At 36.8% G+C, this 14,348-nt stretch overlaps 4 protein-coding genes across 4 annotated transcripts; all 4 read left to right on the top strand.

The window, feature by feature from the left end:
• Positions 1-2,123: 2,123 nt before the first annotated feature.
• On the top strand, positions 2,124-3,755 carry LOC134812001 (2,4-dienoyl-CoA reductase [(3E)-enoyl-CoA-producing], mitochondrial-like). The gene is made up of 4 exons (XM_063819175.1): positions 2,124-2,251; positions 2,374-2,568; positions 2,738-2,933; positions 3,034-3,755. Exons 2-4 carry the CDS (start codon positions 2,545-2,547, stop codon positions 3,471-3,473), a joined length of 660 nt encoding a protein of 219 aa, XP_063675245.1. The 5' UTR covers positions 2,124-2,251; positions 2,374-2,544; the 3' UTR covers positions 3,474-3,755.
• A 1,742-nt stretch (positions 3,756-5,497) lies between these two features.
• Positions 5,498-6,139, top strand: LOC134812000 (2,4-dienoyl-CoA reductase [(3E)-enoyl-CoA-producing], mitochondrial-like). The gene is made up of 2 exons (XM_063819174.1): positions 5,498-5,599; positions 5,700-6,139. Exons 1-2 carry the CDS (start codon positions 5,581-5,583, stop codon positions 6,137-6,139), a joined length of 459 nt encoding a protein of 152 aa, XP_063675244.1. The 5' UTR covers positions 5,498-5,580.
• A 93-nt stretch (positions 6,140-6,232) lies between these two features.
• On the top strand, positions 6,233-11,926 carry LOC134811999 (uncharacterized). The gene is made up of 6 exons (XM_063819173.1): positions 6,233-7,903; positions 8,029-8,951; positions 9,120-9,259; positions 9,467-9,705; positions 9,984-10,114; positions 10,291-11,926. Exons 1-6 carry the CDS (start codon positions 6,620-6,622, stop codon positions 11,633-11,635), a joined length of 4,062 nt encoding a protein of 1,353 aa, XP_063675243.1. The 5' UTR covers positions 6,233-6,619; the 3' UTR covers positions 11,636-11,926.
• A 354-nt stretch (positions 11,927-12,280) lies between these two features.
• Positions 12,281-13,978, top strand: LOC134826867 (zinc finger protein 816-like). The gene has a single exon (XM_063839370.1). The coding sequence runs from the start codon at positions 12,281-12,283 to the stop codon at positions 13,976-13,978; it is 1,698 nt and encodes a 565-aa protein (XP_063695440.1).
• The last annotated feature ends 370 nt before the right edge of the window (positions 13,979-14,348 follow it).

The following is a 14,348-nucleotide window of genomic DNA, read 5'->3' as shown; positions in this document are numbered from 1 at the left end:
TTTCTTGATCTCTTTTATTTAGAAGTGTGCAAGAAGCACATCTTACTTTACAAATTTGTATTATCCTAAATCAATGAGATTTCATAACTCTATACAACATTCAAAATTCACATACAAATCTATGAATAATCAAGTACGTTCTCCTCAGTATTACTCAAGTTAAGTGCGATAGTCCCTTATTACGTAAACGCTACAAACAAATCGAATACAAATAACACCTCACAAAACTACACAACACAAAAGCAACCACTTTATTCGATTTCTATTTTTTAGCCAAATAAGTTATTTAAATCATAAATCATACTGATAAGTCCCTAGATCATAGATAAGGACACTTTATTTCACTTAATTATCCGATTTTAGCTTAAAATAACATAATTTACTTTTAAATCACATCACGATTCTGTAGCATACAGGACCTCCGGTTTTCGTGAAAGAATCTGATTTGAACTATAGTTTTATACATAACTATCAGTATCATAATCATAAAAAAAGCTCGAAAAGTGAAAAGAGCGCCCGCATTTAGATTGGCGTGCCAGTCAACGTGCAAAATGAAAATGCAACTTGTGTTGTAGGTTTATAACTCACCGATCCATGCGCCGAGATAATGTTAGGTTTGAAACAAATAGTTACGAGTATCATTTATAAAAACGTATATCAACTTTATTTCTGGTCATTATGTTTTCCGCATTCGGGCATTTATTAGTTCCTTTTGATTCCATTTTCCAGTTACCTATTTGAACTGGTAATATCTGTTGTCTGTACAGTATTTATGTGAATTATCACATTGTAGATGAGTTGCGAAGTAACTTGTATTGGTCCTTTCGTTAGTATGTTATAATACCACTTTCATCTTTACATAGATTTCATAGCATCCTCTTAAAATTCTGGAGGATTATCACACCAAAGAGACACTTATCAAACTTCATGATATAATATCCTCTTGTGACTCATTTAGGTAACCTATCTGTAAAAAAGACTAGTGCCATTTTTTCTACTTGCTATGAGGTGTTTCTGCCTTATATTTATTAAAACTTTTATATTATATTATTATATAATAATATTATATTATTACTTTGTGTTTTAACTGCTTACTTTACTGCTGCCAGTCAACAGTCTGGACTTCCTGCGCTTCTTTCCGGGCTCAAAGAAGCACTACTAGCAATTGTGTCCTTTACCCTCCTACATAATTTGAACATTTTTGTGGTTAACTCATTAAACAACATCTGAATTAAAATGTGTCTAGTATTAAAAGATTCAGTAAGTTATTTTTTTATAAAGCAATGAAAGGCATTAGTTTGGTACGCTGTACACTGTAGTTAGTAAATGCAAACCAAACTTTTTCGATCAGCCGCGCGCTGAGCCAGTGTTGCACTAGGTAAAAATTGTGTATATTTTGTTCATTTTTGAGTGTAAATTAATTTATCAATTTATCACAAATTATTTTATTATAATATAACCACTTATGTGAAATGGTTATTTTGACTTTAAATATTTGAACTAAATATTTGACGGATGTTACTCGTCTAAATTTCGAAGTAGCGCGCGCCGCTTTCTTCTCGAAATGTTGGCAAGTGCTACGAAGTAGCGCGCGCCGGGCCAGATCATTAACAATGGTCAAACTAAATATGAATTGATTGTGGGTATAAAATAAAATTTGTTTTACTATTTTATTACTTAAATAGTTCAATCTTACACCTGATGTGACATTTTCTTTGACATAGTTGAAAATTTAAATTTATATTATAATAGAAGTTACCCAGAGTCAATTCTCTTCAAACATTAGACTATGAATTTGTTTGTCGGTTAGTGTAGTGGTTTACACGAGCGTCTCTTATACAGACAGTCAGACAGGGGTTCAATTCCGACTGATTTGGTTGAACGAAGGTCAGAAACCAAACGAAAGTGTGATCGTTGGATGCACTCATTGCTTCGAAAATGACACGAGTGCATATGGATTTGAGGTTGTGCCTGCCTAAGCTATGCTATATTGATAGCTGTACATGTACCAAAAGGGCCATGGCCGAAATTCAATTAGACAGGAAAAACAGACTTTCTGACTGCAATAGACGAAACTATTAATAATTAACAATTTGCTTGTGTTTCCCTGACTAAAACTTTCTAGCTATGTTTCGGAAATTATCTACTTCAGTGTCCTATCAACTACTGACGAGGGGCATAAAGACCAATCCACAGCATGTTCACTTTCCTGCTTTCAAACAGCCAATGCTGGCTGCTGATTGCTTTAAAGGTAATTCTTAAATTATCAACATACCTTCTCCCTCATGGAATAGTAGGAGTCAATATGTCGGAACATTACTGTCTTTATATTTGATTGATTGTACTGTAAAAGAATATTAACAAAAATTTCAGGTCAAACTATTTTGGTGACTGGTGGAGCCACAGGTCTTGGAAAAGGCATGGCAACAATGCTGTCTAATTTAGGGCGCCAAAGTGTGCATTGCCAGTAGAAATGTACAAGCCCTTCAAGATACATCATCAGAAATCAGTGAAATAACCAAAAATGAAGTTTTTTATTATTCAATGGACATCAGGGATCATGAAAAGGTAAGCAGTTGCTGTTTAATGAAGCATAAATACTTAATTTTTGGTCATAAAATAGTTATCAGCATACCCTATGATCGAGACGTATGGAAGAATGACAACAATTTATATTTTTTAAACTTCATGACAAATTACTTTTTCTATCACTTTACATAATATTACTGTCTTGCAGGTTTCTGCTGTGGCAGATCAATTTGTAGAAGATCATGGAATTCCAAATGCTGTTGTAAATAATGCAGCAGGAAACTTCATTGCCCCATCAGAGAGACTGTCAGCTAAAGGCTTTAATGCTGTAACAAGCATTGTACTGCAGGGTACATTCAATGTAACATCAGCATTTGGTAAAAAGATGATTGAAGAAAAGACAGGTTAGAGCAAGCTGATTATATTACATGCTATAAATTTAGAATTATGTAAACTAATATGATTAGTTTAAGGGATGATCTCTTTAAACATATCTTATTTCAGGAGGAACATTTCTTAACATAACCGTCTCTGGATTTAAAGGAACAGGATTTGTGCTACCATCTGCTTGTGCAAAAGCCGGAGTTGATGCAATGACACACTCACTAGCATCAGAGTGGGGACGATATGGTATTAGGATGAACAGTATTGGACCCGGACCAATCTATACAAAAGGAGCTTTCTCCAGACTTGATCCAGGTGGAGAGGGAACTAATAAGATGGTCGATCAAGTTCCTGTTGGACGTGTGGGGGAGGTTGAGGAATTGGCTAATTTAGCCTGCTATCTTGTTCACCCTGCATCTTCATGGTTGACAGGCCAGCGAATCGACTTTGACGGAGGATTAGCAAACTATATGGGTGGAATGTTTAATGGATTATCTGAAATTACCCCCGACCAATGGGATATGATTGAGCAAATGATAAGATCTACCAAAGGTTCATAATTTTGTATACGATTTAGATTTTAGAGTCCCGTCTACCACCTTTGTCCTACAATCCTCTAAGTTGCAGTTCAGCTCACATGGTTGCATGTTTTTATACCTTATGAAATTGTTTGTTAATGATTTGATGAAATTGACAGATTTTTGATGTAATTAAGATGTTTGATTTTTATGTTAAAAGAATAATTTGATCAATTATATTATGCACACTCATGCTTTTCTGACTAATTGACTAATTGGAAAGTTTTTCTTGGATATTAAGTAATCTTCCATTCCTTGAAATTGAATTTGCCTTTCAATTCTTTTAAATTTGAATACAAATTTGTAATATTCTTAATCAAATCTAACCATTGTAAGAAAACAGAATTCGACAAACGTCTGCTGGGGAAGTAAAGATGGTTCTGTTGTGAATATTACATGATCAAATCAATGTGAATCACAGTGACTGGATACACATCTCATTGTTGGTAATACTTCAATAAGTGTATAGATGGATGTAGACCTTGGCAAGCTTTACACGTCAAATGAACGTAAGAAGATAACCGAGAGATTAAAAAGCTCAAAAGATTTGGGTTGGTTTACAGAACTGCTAAAAAGTAGCACATCGTCCCAGTTGCTTTATCTAAGTGAACCTCTAACTGAGTGTTTCAAAAGTAAGAAACTTACTCTTGATGTCTCTCTGGTCCAGCTTATCGTTCATTCGTTAGACAAAACTTCATGACAAATTACTTTTTCTATCACTTTACATAATATTACTGTCTTGCAGGTTTCTGCTGTGGCAGATCAATTTGTAGAAGATCATGGAATTCCAAATGCTGTTGTAAATAATGCAGCAGGAAACTTCATTGCCCCATCAGAGCCCAGCTCAAGATTTATGCGAGATTGCGAGCCGGACTCATCGCACAAAATTTGTAAATAAATGAGGAAACAGAAAAAGTTTAACTTAAAAGTTGAGGGAATTAGGAACTTAACATGTATTTTATACTCTTAACGTGTATTTTATCACTTGTTTATAGCGTGAAAACTTCGACGTAACGCGCGCGAGATTTTTGCCAGATTTTTGCGAGTTTCGTTTAAATCTCATAGCTAGGCTCACAATATCGTGAGATTCTCCGCGAGATTTCGGCACCCTCTTTCAGCACTACATATTCGGTCGCGCGCTTGCATTTTCATCGCTTTTCAGCGTGTTTATTCACTGTACTGTCTAAGTCTTAAAGGATACTAGTTGTTATAAGATCAAGATTCACAGTGGTTACTATAGTTACTATGGTTACCATTAAAGGAGGTACTATTCCTGGCTATATTCTTTCTCAGAATATACTTGATACTGCCATAGGCATAGTGAATATTTCTTCATTAAAAGTTTGAGAAAGGGTCTCTTCAACTGGAGAACTGACTTATTAATCCTAGCAGGTAATTAACTCTGGATCCTCATCACATTGATTCCATTCTAAATTCTAGCCATAAACAAAACAAACATTACCAGATAACTCCGTTTACAATAATTTGACATGTTCCAGTGTGAACGAGGCCTTCCCCGGACAAATCCTTAAATGCCGGTCTTCTCAGTCTCTTAGTTCTCTAGATGAAGTACGAACAGTATAATCTATCGGATAACGTATATTACAAGGTGCTCTGATGATAATTTTAGTAAAATAATTAATAATTGCCAAAAGAATGACCGCTGACGAGACTCGAACCCGAGTCAACTGCTTGACGAGCGCGCCCTCAACCATCGTGCTACGTGAGGCTTACCATAATTACAATATGTAACATAATATAATTCATGAAAATACGCACGTTAATTTTTCGTTATTTATGGATCCAATAATAGTGACATACTTCTCGCTTACAAAGGGACTCGCGAAATCTTTTTAAATAGAAAATAATTTGTGGGGCAAGAAATCTTGCAGGCTGGAGGGGGGGGGGGGGGGGGGTGGGGAGTACATTTCGTGAAAATCGCACTTCTAGTGTCAAAATCCAATCTCATCGCACTTTTTTTAGAATCTTGATAGGGGCATCAGAGAGACTGTCAGCTAAAGGCTTTAATGCTGTAACAAGCATTGTACTGCAGGGTACATTCAATGTAACATCAGCATTTGGTAAAAAGATGATTGAAGAAAAGACAGGTTAGAGCAAGCTTATTATATTACATGCTATAAATTTAGAATTATGTAAACTAATATGATTAGTTTAAGGGATGATCTCTTTAAACATATCTTATTTCAGGAGGAACATTTCTTAACATAACCGTCTCTGGATTTAAAGGAACAGGATTTGTGCTACCATCTGCTTGTGCAAAAGCCGGAGTTGATGCAATGACACACTCACTAGCATCAGAGTGGGGACGATATGGTATTAGGATGAACAGTATTGGACCCGGACCAATCTATACAAAAGGAGCTTTCTCCAGACTTGATCCAGGTGGAGAGGGAACTAATAAGATGGTCGATCAAGTTCCTGTTGGACGTGAGGGGGAGGTTGAGGAATTGGCTAATTTAGCCTGCTATCTTGTTCACCCTGCATCTTCATGGTTGACAGGCCAGCGAATCGACTTTGACGGAGGATTAGCAAACTATATGGGTGGAATGTTTAATGGATTATCTGAAATTACCCCCGACCAATGGGATATGATTGAGCAAATGATAAGATCTACCAAAGGTTCATAATTTTGTATACGATTTAGAGTCCCGTCTACCACCTTTGTCCTACAATCCTCTAAGTTGCAGTTCAGCTCACATGGTTGCATGTTTTTATACCTTATGAAATTGTTTGTTAATGATTTGATGAAATTGACAGATTTTTGATGTAATTAAGATGTTTGATTTTTATGTTAAAAGAATAATTTGATCAATTATATTATGCACACTCATGCTTTTCTGACTAATTGACTAATTGGAAAGTTTTTCTTGGATATTAAGTAATCTTCCATTCCTTGAAATTGAATTTGCCTTTCAATTCTTTTAAATTTGAATACAAATTTGTAATATTCTTAATCAAATCTAACCATTGTAAGAAAACAGAATTCGACAAACGTCTGCTGGGGAAGTAAAGATGGTTCTGTTGTGAATATTACATGATCAAATCAATGTGAATCACAGTGACTGGATACACATCTCATTGTTGGTAATACTTCAATAAGTGTATAGATGGATGTAGACCTTGGCAAGCTTTACACGTCAAATGAACGTAAGAAGATAACCGAGAGATTAAAAAGCTCAAAAGATTTGGGTTGGTTTACAGAACTGCTAAAAAGTAGCACATCGTCCCAGTTGCTTTATCTAAGTGAACCTCTAACTGAGTGTTTCAAAAGTAAGAAACTTACTCTTGATGTCTCTCTGGTCCAGCTTATCGTTCATTCGTTAGACAAAAACTGTCAGAATATTTTGACAAATAGTAATAAGAGCTTGGAAGAAGTTACATTGCTAAGTGTCAGTTGTCATGGCTTACACTTGTTCTTGAAATCTAAGCTGTCTGATACATTCGATATCAGTCATTTAAATACCACATCAGAACAGTTGATGTCATTTTTGTTGGCTACAAAACAGCTTCCACGCGATGTCATGATCCTCATCATACCACTTGTTATTTTTATCAATATAGAATATCACAACAGTTCCCCTAAAACTGAACACGACTTTAGTTTGAAATTTTTCTCTGGAAATCAATATTTGATTGCATGGTGGAAAAATTGCCTCCTGAAATCTTGCAAATTCTCTGAGTCCGATCGAGAGGTCGTGTTGATGATGCTCCAGGACAGTGTTGAGAAAGTCAGAGAAAATGTTGTGTGGTATCAATTTGTACACCTAGACTCGATTCGAATGTGTCTGAGAAAACACCGTTGCTTTGAATTCAAAGAGATTGTACCAGCGGTATTTGTTTTGGTAACTCTCTTTTACGATGATCGTGGATTGAATGTGTCAAACGTTTGTGAGGATATAATACAATCCTGTCTGACAATTGAACCAGAACTCATACAAAGGGTCGAGGATATTTCTCTTGGACCATGGTACAGCAGGAAGACAATTTCATTCCTTAACTTGTTCTTGAGCGAATCTAAGTTCTTAGAAACTGCGATCGTGTCCTCTACTTTAAAGAGTCTTGTTGGTCACCTGGGATACAACCGATTGGACCACAACAATCTCAAAGCCATAAAAACTCTTCTATGCAAGAAAATGAACAAAGAAAACTTTGTCACCCTTCTGAGAATCTGTGTTTCCTGTGTTGGTACGAATCCTGTTTTCTCGAGAATTCTGTCTGATTATATGTCACCCTTCTTCACTAAACGGGAAATTTTTCCCGATGATCTGAAAGAAAATGTTTTCAAGATGATAGATAGTGGTGATATATCTGATCAGGGAAAAGTTTTCCTCTTTGAGACATTCTACCCTTGTTTCAAAGAAGATCTGCATCAAAAACTGCTTTCTTCACAGGTAATTTTAATTTTTGGATTCGGTAAATTTATTCGGTCGTTTTAATAGATATTGTGCAATTAAGCTGAAAACTGAATTTTCTATGATATCATCTAGATCTTAGCCCATCACAATGTTTGTTTCAGCTAAATAAGTCGAGCTCATCAGAAGTACAGAGTTCTCTTATCACACTCATCTCCAGAAACATGCAGGACTTTACAGATAACGACTTCATTGTTACAACCTACAAGAACCTCCTAACAATACCCTGCCCTACCGTCAGAGTTCACGCCATCGCTTCCTTTCAGAGTCTCAAACCTTTAGTTAAATCGAAGGATAAAACTATCACTCCCCTGGTGAAGCTTTTTCTGGAAAACACCTACATAGAAGCCCCTTATCATTCGATAGTTACAGCTCTGAACTTCTTTTTGTTGAGCAACTTAGACAAAGAAAGTTTGACAGTTTTGCAACGAGAAAAGCTGCAGGAACAGATATTGGAACTAATGAAGCATAATGATAATGATGTCTGTTCGTTAGCTAAGAAGATCAACAAGCATTTCTTTATCAAAGAGAAGTCAAATAGACATGATATCAAAGATACAAGTGACACAACCGATTTTCTCACCAGTTTCATGGATGAAATAGAGAAAGTAACAGGTCTCCAAAACATATTACAGACCGATATCCCCTGTAAAGTATCACCTCTAAAGACTGAACTATCCAACATGTCCACACAAAACATTGTCTCCATCACCAGGGTCTCCATCTGCCTTATCAACATTTTCCTCGACATGATATCACACAGAGACATTGAAAGTGATCAGGTTTACACTGCTCCGTCCTTTGAGGAGACGTTTGTTATCATACAAACAGCTACAGGTGGAGATGAAACGTTTTGTAAGAATGCTGGACAGACAGTTTGGAATGCTATTGCTAGTTTGTTAGAGCTGCTTAGTGGCACTTGTGGTGCGCTAGTTGATTCAACTATGGAGGGTTACTTGATAGATGGGAGCACATTTGTCTCTGATCTTTACTCTATTGGGGATGTCTGCTTGAAATGTGTCTTCAGGTAACTTCCATCGTAATTTTGAGAAAAAGTTTTGCGGCATCCTCATATCATTATTTACTTTTATTTCTTGAACAAAGTCAAAAGTATTATAGTCAAAAGTATTATAGTATTATATAGGATAAACGTTTGCCATAGAAATTGTTCGTTTGTTAAACTTTTATCTATCAGGTGCAGACATAGATCAGTAATAAAAGCTTTGTGTGAGACACTGAAGGTGATCTCAGTCAGAACCTCCTCTCACCCACCTACACACGAGCTACCTTCACGCTGGGTCACCACTCTTCTTAACGTCTTACATACACCTACTTGTATGTCCTTTAGTTTTCTGGATTTTATTTACTATTTTATTGGAGATTCTCTCAATTTAAGAGGGTGCTTCCTGTTTTAAGGGTTTAAAAATGATTATGATTGAGACATTTAAGGTCTTCATTTAGTAAAACCCGCCGCGTTTCAATACAAATGTCACATGTATAATGTATATTAATTGTATACTGATAATATCTCACCCACTTCAGCGTCATCTTTATCAAGACGCAGTGCTGGACTCCCTGAAGCGATAGAAGCAGTGTTACAGTGTAATAACCTGCACCTGACCCATGAAACTGTAACGAAGTTGCTGGAAGCAGCCAACATTCCTTACCCTGAGGAATGTACTGAGACTGAGGACCTGGTTCAGGTACACTCTCTACACATGTTGAGACTTGTTTTGTCCTCCGCTAAACTCAGACATCACTTGATTCCTTTCTCTGATCAGGTCCGAGCCAGCTTTCTTTTTAAAAACAAATATTATTTCGGTTTACTGTGAATAATTCCGACCCAAGTAAAACCGGATAAAGATAAAACAGGATCAAAATAAAACCGGATCAGCTAGATTCCGGAACCTATATTCTTGGAAACAATTTCCACTATGATAACTCATAACACTGATAATTTGATTGCGGATTAACGTGTTCCAAGAAAAATGTTGTGTCACTGTGACGATACTTTTCATGACATCCTGTTTTAATTATATCATATGAACAATATCTTCAGATCTGCAAACTTTGTTACTCTGGATTCATACACTCGTTCTGGGTAGTCAGAAACGCCAGTTTTCTTCTCTTTGCTGAGTTGCTGAACTACATTCTGGGCCATCTCAACTCTGAGTTTGATTGTGGATACAGGTTTTATTTTTAGTTCCTTTTTGTTTTATACGTCTTATTTAAATACTTCTCATTGTCCAACCAGAGATCAATTTAATTTTAATATTTTGTGTTTCAATTAACAAATTTGGAATACCATGCTCCTTACTTCTTTACAAAATTTCGAATCTATGAAATAAACTTACTATATTTCACAGGTCTAGCCTATCAATAGGGGAGTTAAAACAGCACTACAGAGGAATTTACCAACAAGTACTGAGTAACCTACAGAAGCACTCATCTGGTACTAAAACCTGTCCAACTATCTTCCTCTCTCTGATGATATCCTCCAAACTCTACCCAGATACCACAGATAGAGATGATTTCTTGGGGGAATGTCTTTACAATCTCCTCTCGTCCCCGATCTACAAAATACGAAGTGTGGCTGCTCGAACTGTAGTGTTAGTTTGTCATGAAGACAAGCTGAGGGAGTTTGTCAGAAGAGGGGCCCGGGAGCTGACAAGTTCGTCTCATAACAAAGTTAATGGAGTCCTGATGTTTATTCTGGAGTCCAGTAAAAGTGATGGTGACTTGGTGGAGTCTGATGTTATTGAAGATATGACGGAAATACTGAGTATTGAGGAGATGCTCGATATCAACATTTCGCTGGTTTTACAGATTTATGTGGCACTCCGGAGAAAAGATGTTTTGAGTGATGCTGTTATCGGCAAAGTTTTAGAGATAAATGAGCATGGGTCTGGTTCTCGAAAATATCCTTCAAGTATTCTAGATTATCTTGGAGTTTGGTTTATTGTGAGTAAAGACTACATGTCCGCGTTTGCTCATATTCAAAATCATTGCCCACAACTGACTGAAATATTCTGGAGCTCTCTTAACGATGATTTTTATACAAATGTAGACTACATGGGGTTGATTTGGTTGTTGGATGGACTGACGAACCAAGAGTACCGCTACGTAAGCAACTATTTAGCGAACTGCGTGTTTGAGATTCTCAACAAACATTCCATTATACCAGATTTTAACGTTCCTCCGCACATTCTCCAATTCCTCTCTGATAACGCTGATAAATACGCTCACATCTGCATGATTCTAACTGTTACTTACAACATCTCCACTAACAACTCTTCCTTACTGCAAACACTTGACCAGAACCTGAGATTCGACACCTGCAACACTAAACTCCTATCCTATTTCTACAAAATACAGAAACTACCCCACAACATAATTCTCACTTCCAGACTCTTAGCCAGTGCTTTGTTGCACTGTCAGTCTGAGAACGAAGAGCTCCGCCAGCTAGCCACCAGATTCTGTGTGTTCCTCCCCACTGGGGTCAGCAGTCTTTACCTGACTGCTAGACATGGTATGGAATGTGGTGTAGGGTGTGTGAAGGTTTTGCTCGCTGATCTCGAGGAGCAGGAAATTTGGATCAATGCGGTAAGGAGGGTTAGACAGAAGGTTTTGTCAGAGAAATGTGAAGGTTTTGATATTAATAGCAATGCTCACTTTGACAAACGATTGTTTTTAAGTTTGGTTGATGTTTGAGGGAACATCTTATTTTGACAGGGGCGATAATTTTATTTCATTAGTTTTTACCTAACTTATTTATTTTATTGGAACATGGCTTAAGTTATTTTAGAAAGAATTTTTTAAGTAATTTTGGGGGTGTAAATTTTTTGTGCACCTCATTTTAGGTGATATATTATTCAAAATAGGTAATAATAATATCCAATTATTTTACGAGATAACAAAAATGAAACGTTTTATTCAAAATCCAATGTATTTTCCAATTTAGAATTTTAAAGGACCTGCTTTTAAATGGTGCTTCATCGTCTTATCATCTGATGAATTAACTTAGTTACCAAAGCCGTATCGGGTATTATATCTGGTGTGCATTTTTTAATGAAATTCCGAGAAAACATCTAGATTATAATGTACACCAATGCTTGATTTGTAAGTTTTAATTTCAAGTTCGATATTCTAACCATTTATCATTCAGTATGATCGATGACTCAGGAAACACTCACGATGATGATAACTCCAAGAAAGCTCCTAGTGTTGCTCCAGATATTAAGATTGAGTGTGATATTAAGACTGAGTGTGTTGATCTATCTTACCATGTGAAGACAGAGTTGCTAGAATGTTCCTGTAACTCACAGGAAACTAACCCTGATCCCGCTAGACAAGGTTATGAGACATGTGGAGTGTCCTGTTAAATCTGAGGATCCTGATCCTGGTTACTCTGTAAACCCTCAGAATGGGAACCTTGTTATGAAAACAGAGGAAAAGCAAGCTGGTTACACTGTATTCCATCCTCCTGTAGTGGACTCACTGGACTCATCATTAAATCCTTCTGTAGCCCCAGTTGCTGGGCAATCAGTAAAGGTTGAGCCTGATGATAAAAACACTATTGAGCTGGTTATGGCTACTCACAAACATATTTCTTGGATAGCATTGCGAACTCGAGCGTCATTAAAAAGAAAAAGTACTTCTCAAGGAGGGGAATCTTCACGTAAGCGCAAAAAGACCCATAAGAATATCATCAAGTGTGATTTGAACATTTTATGTACTTTTAGAACTCATTTAAAGCTGAAACTTAGACATCACTGCAATACCAAACACGCCAAGGAAAAGCCCTGGAAGTGCAACAAATGCCACTTCACAACTACCAAAAGAAGCAGCCTAGACAAGCACAACAAGTGCCACACTTCTCATCATCTGTATCTGTGTGAGTTCTGTGATTACTCCACCATCAGTCTCATTCAACTGGATGCCCACATCAAGGGACATCCCGGAGACCAGCCAACCTACGGATGTCCCGAGTGTGATTTTATTTCTTGTATCGAAAAGAATTTGTACCACCACTTGGGAGTAGCTCATGCAGACAGCAGTACTGCTGATAATCCCTGGAAATGTGATAGATGTCCTCTTGCGTTTACTTGTAAAAGAACTCTAGAGGCTCACGCCAAATTTCATGATCAAGAAGAAGGTATTGACAAGGTTAAGGAAGTGTTACCACAAGAGGGTGAGGACAATTTAAAGTTTGAAGAAGTGCTACCAGAAGAGGTCTGCGATGATTTGAAGGTCCCAAAAAAGTCATCTCGTAAGCACAAAAAGAACTTTTATGACTGTGAATTGTGCGATTTTACAACACGAAAGAAACTAAGTCTCAGACAACACATCAACGACAAACACGCCCAAGAAAAACCCTGGAAATGCAGCAAATGTCACTTTGCAACCGGTAGCCTAAAAACTCTTATCTTTCACGAACAATGTCACGGTAGTGAGAAGCAGAACACCTGTCACTTCTGTGATTACTCCACACACAGTGCTGTACAACTAGATGCTCACATAAACGGACATCCTGACGCTCGTTCCCTCAAATGTACCGAGTGTGACTTCAGATCTTTTGTTGCTGAACATTTACAAGACCACTTTAATAAATCCCATCCTGAAGAAGAATTCAACAAGCCTACCATGAAGTGGAAATGTAAAAAGTGTGACCTGGCGTTTGCTAACAGAAAGTCCTTGAACGCTCATGTAAAATGCCACGACCAAGAAGCTGCACTTTATACCTGCTCAGTTTGCCAGTTTACAGCGAGTACCACTAAACTATTTGATCTCCACATGGGTGAACATTCCGAGAAGACTCACAAGTGTCCTAAGTGCGATTATACAACCTATTTTATTGACAAATTTAACGAACACCTCATAACTCACCTGCAAACACAGCTAGGTAAATCTGCATCTTCTTCTGTCGCGAGGTCAAATGAGAAGCTGTGGCAGTGTGGCAAGTGCGATTATTCTTCGGACTTTGAGTTTCTTCTCAAAATGCACGCTCAAATACACATTTCGGAACAATTGTGCAGTGAATTAGGTAAAAATTAATTAATTAAATAAATTAAATTTTATAATTGAATTGAATTGAATTATTGCAATATTGCAGTTGAAATTGAACGCCGATAGATTGCACAATCCGACGTACTTAAATACTTATGCCTTTACAATATATATCTATTTTTGCTATTTTGATATTTACAAAGTTTTTGCCCTTTTTTGGGCATTTTTGACAATATAAGTCTGTAAAAATGTTAGTTGTAATGAGCTGAAGATAAGATATCAATCATTATTGTCTGTAAAAATCTTTTAATTTCTATATATATGTCAGAGAAATGAGGATGCTGGTCATCAATGTCTCATCTTTCTACTTTAAGAAGAAAAAATACGGAAATTTGTTTAAGTCTAATGCTCCAAGACA

The sequence above is a fragment of the Bolinopsis microptera genome, chromosome 2 (genome assembly GCF_026151205.1).
Source record: "Bolinopsis microptera isolate Bmic1 chromosome 2, MBARI_Bmic_1.0, whole genome shotgun sequence".
Taxonomy (NCBI): domain Eukaryota; kingdom Metazoa; phylum Ctenophora; class Tentaculata; order Lobata; family Bolinopsidae; genus Bolinopsis; species Bolinopsis microptera.
The sequence above is the reverse complement of the archived record's forward strand: the minus strand, read 5'-3'. Positions and strand labels throughout refer to the sequence as shown.

Excerpts from the sequence above, each read along its gene's own strand:
- LOC134826867 (XM_063839370.1), top strand. The coding sequence starts at position 12,281 with ATGAGACATGTGGAGTGTCCTGTTAAATCTGAGGATCCTGATCCTGGT.
- LOC134812001 (XM_063819175.1), top strand. The coding sequence starts at position 2,545 with ATGGACATCAGGGATCATGAAAAG. Across the intron at positions 2,569-2,737 it reads ACATCAGGGATCATGAAAAG|GTTTCTGCTGTGGCAGATCA; the intron begins GTAAGCAGTTGC and ends ACTGTCTTGCAG. Across the intron at positions 2,934-3,033 it reads GATGATTGAAGAAAAGACAG|GAGGAACATTTCTTAACATA; the intron begins GTTAGAGCAAGC and ends ATCTTATTTCAG.
- LOC134811999 (XM_063819173.1), top strand. The coding sequence starts at position 6,620 with ATGGATGTAGACCTTGGCAAGCTTTACACGTCAAATGAACGTAAGAAG. Across the intron at positions 8,952-9,119 it reads TGCTTGAAATGTGTCTTCAG|GTGCAGACATAGATCAGTAA; the intron begins GTAACTTCCATC and ends TTTATCTATCAG. Across the intron at positions 9,260-9,466 it reads CGTCTTACATACACCTACTT|CGTCATCTTTATCAAGACGC; the intron begins GTATGTCCTTTA and ends CACCCACTTCAG.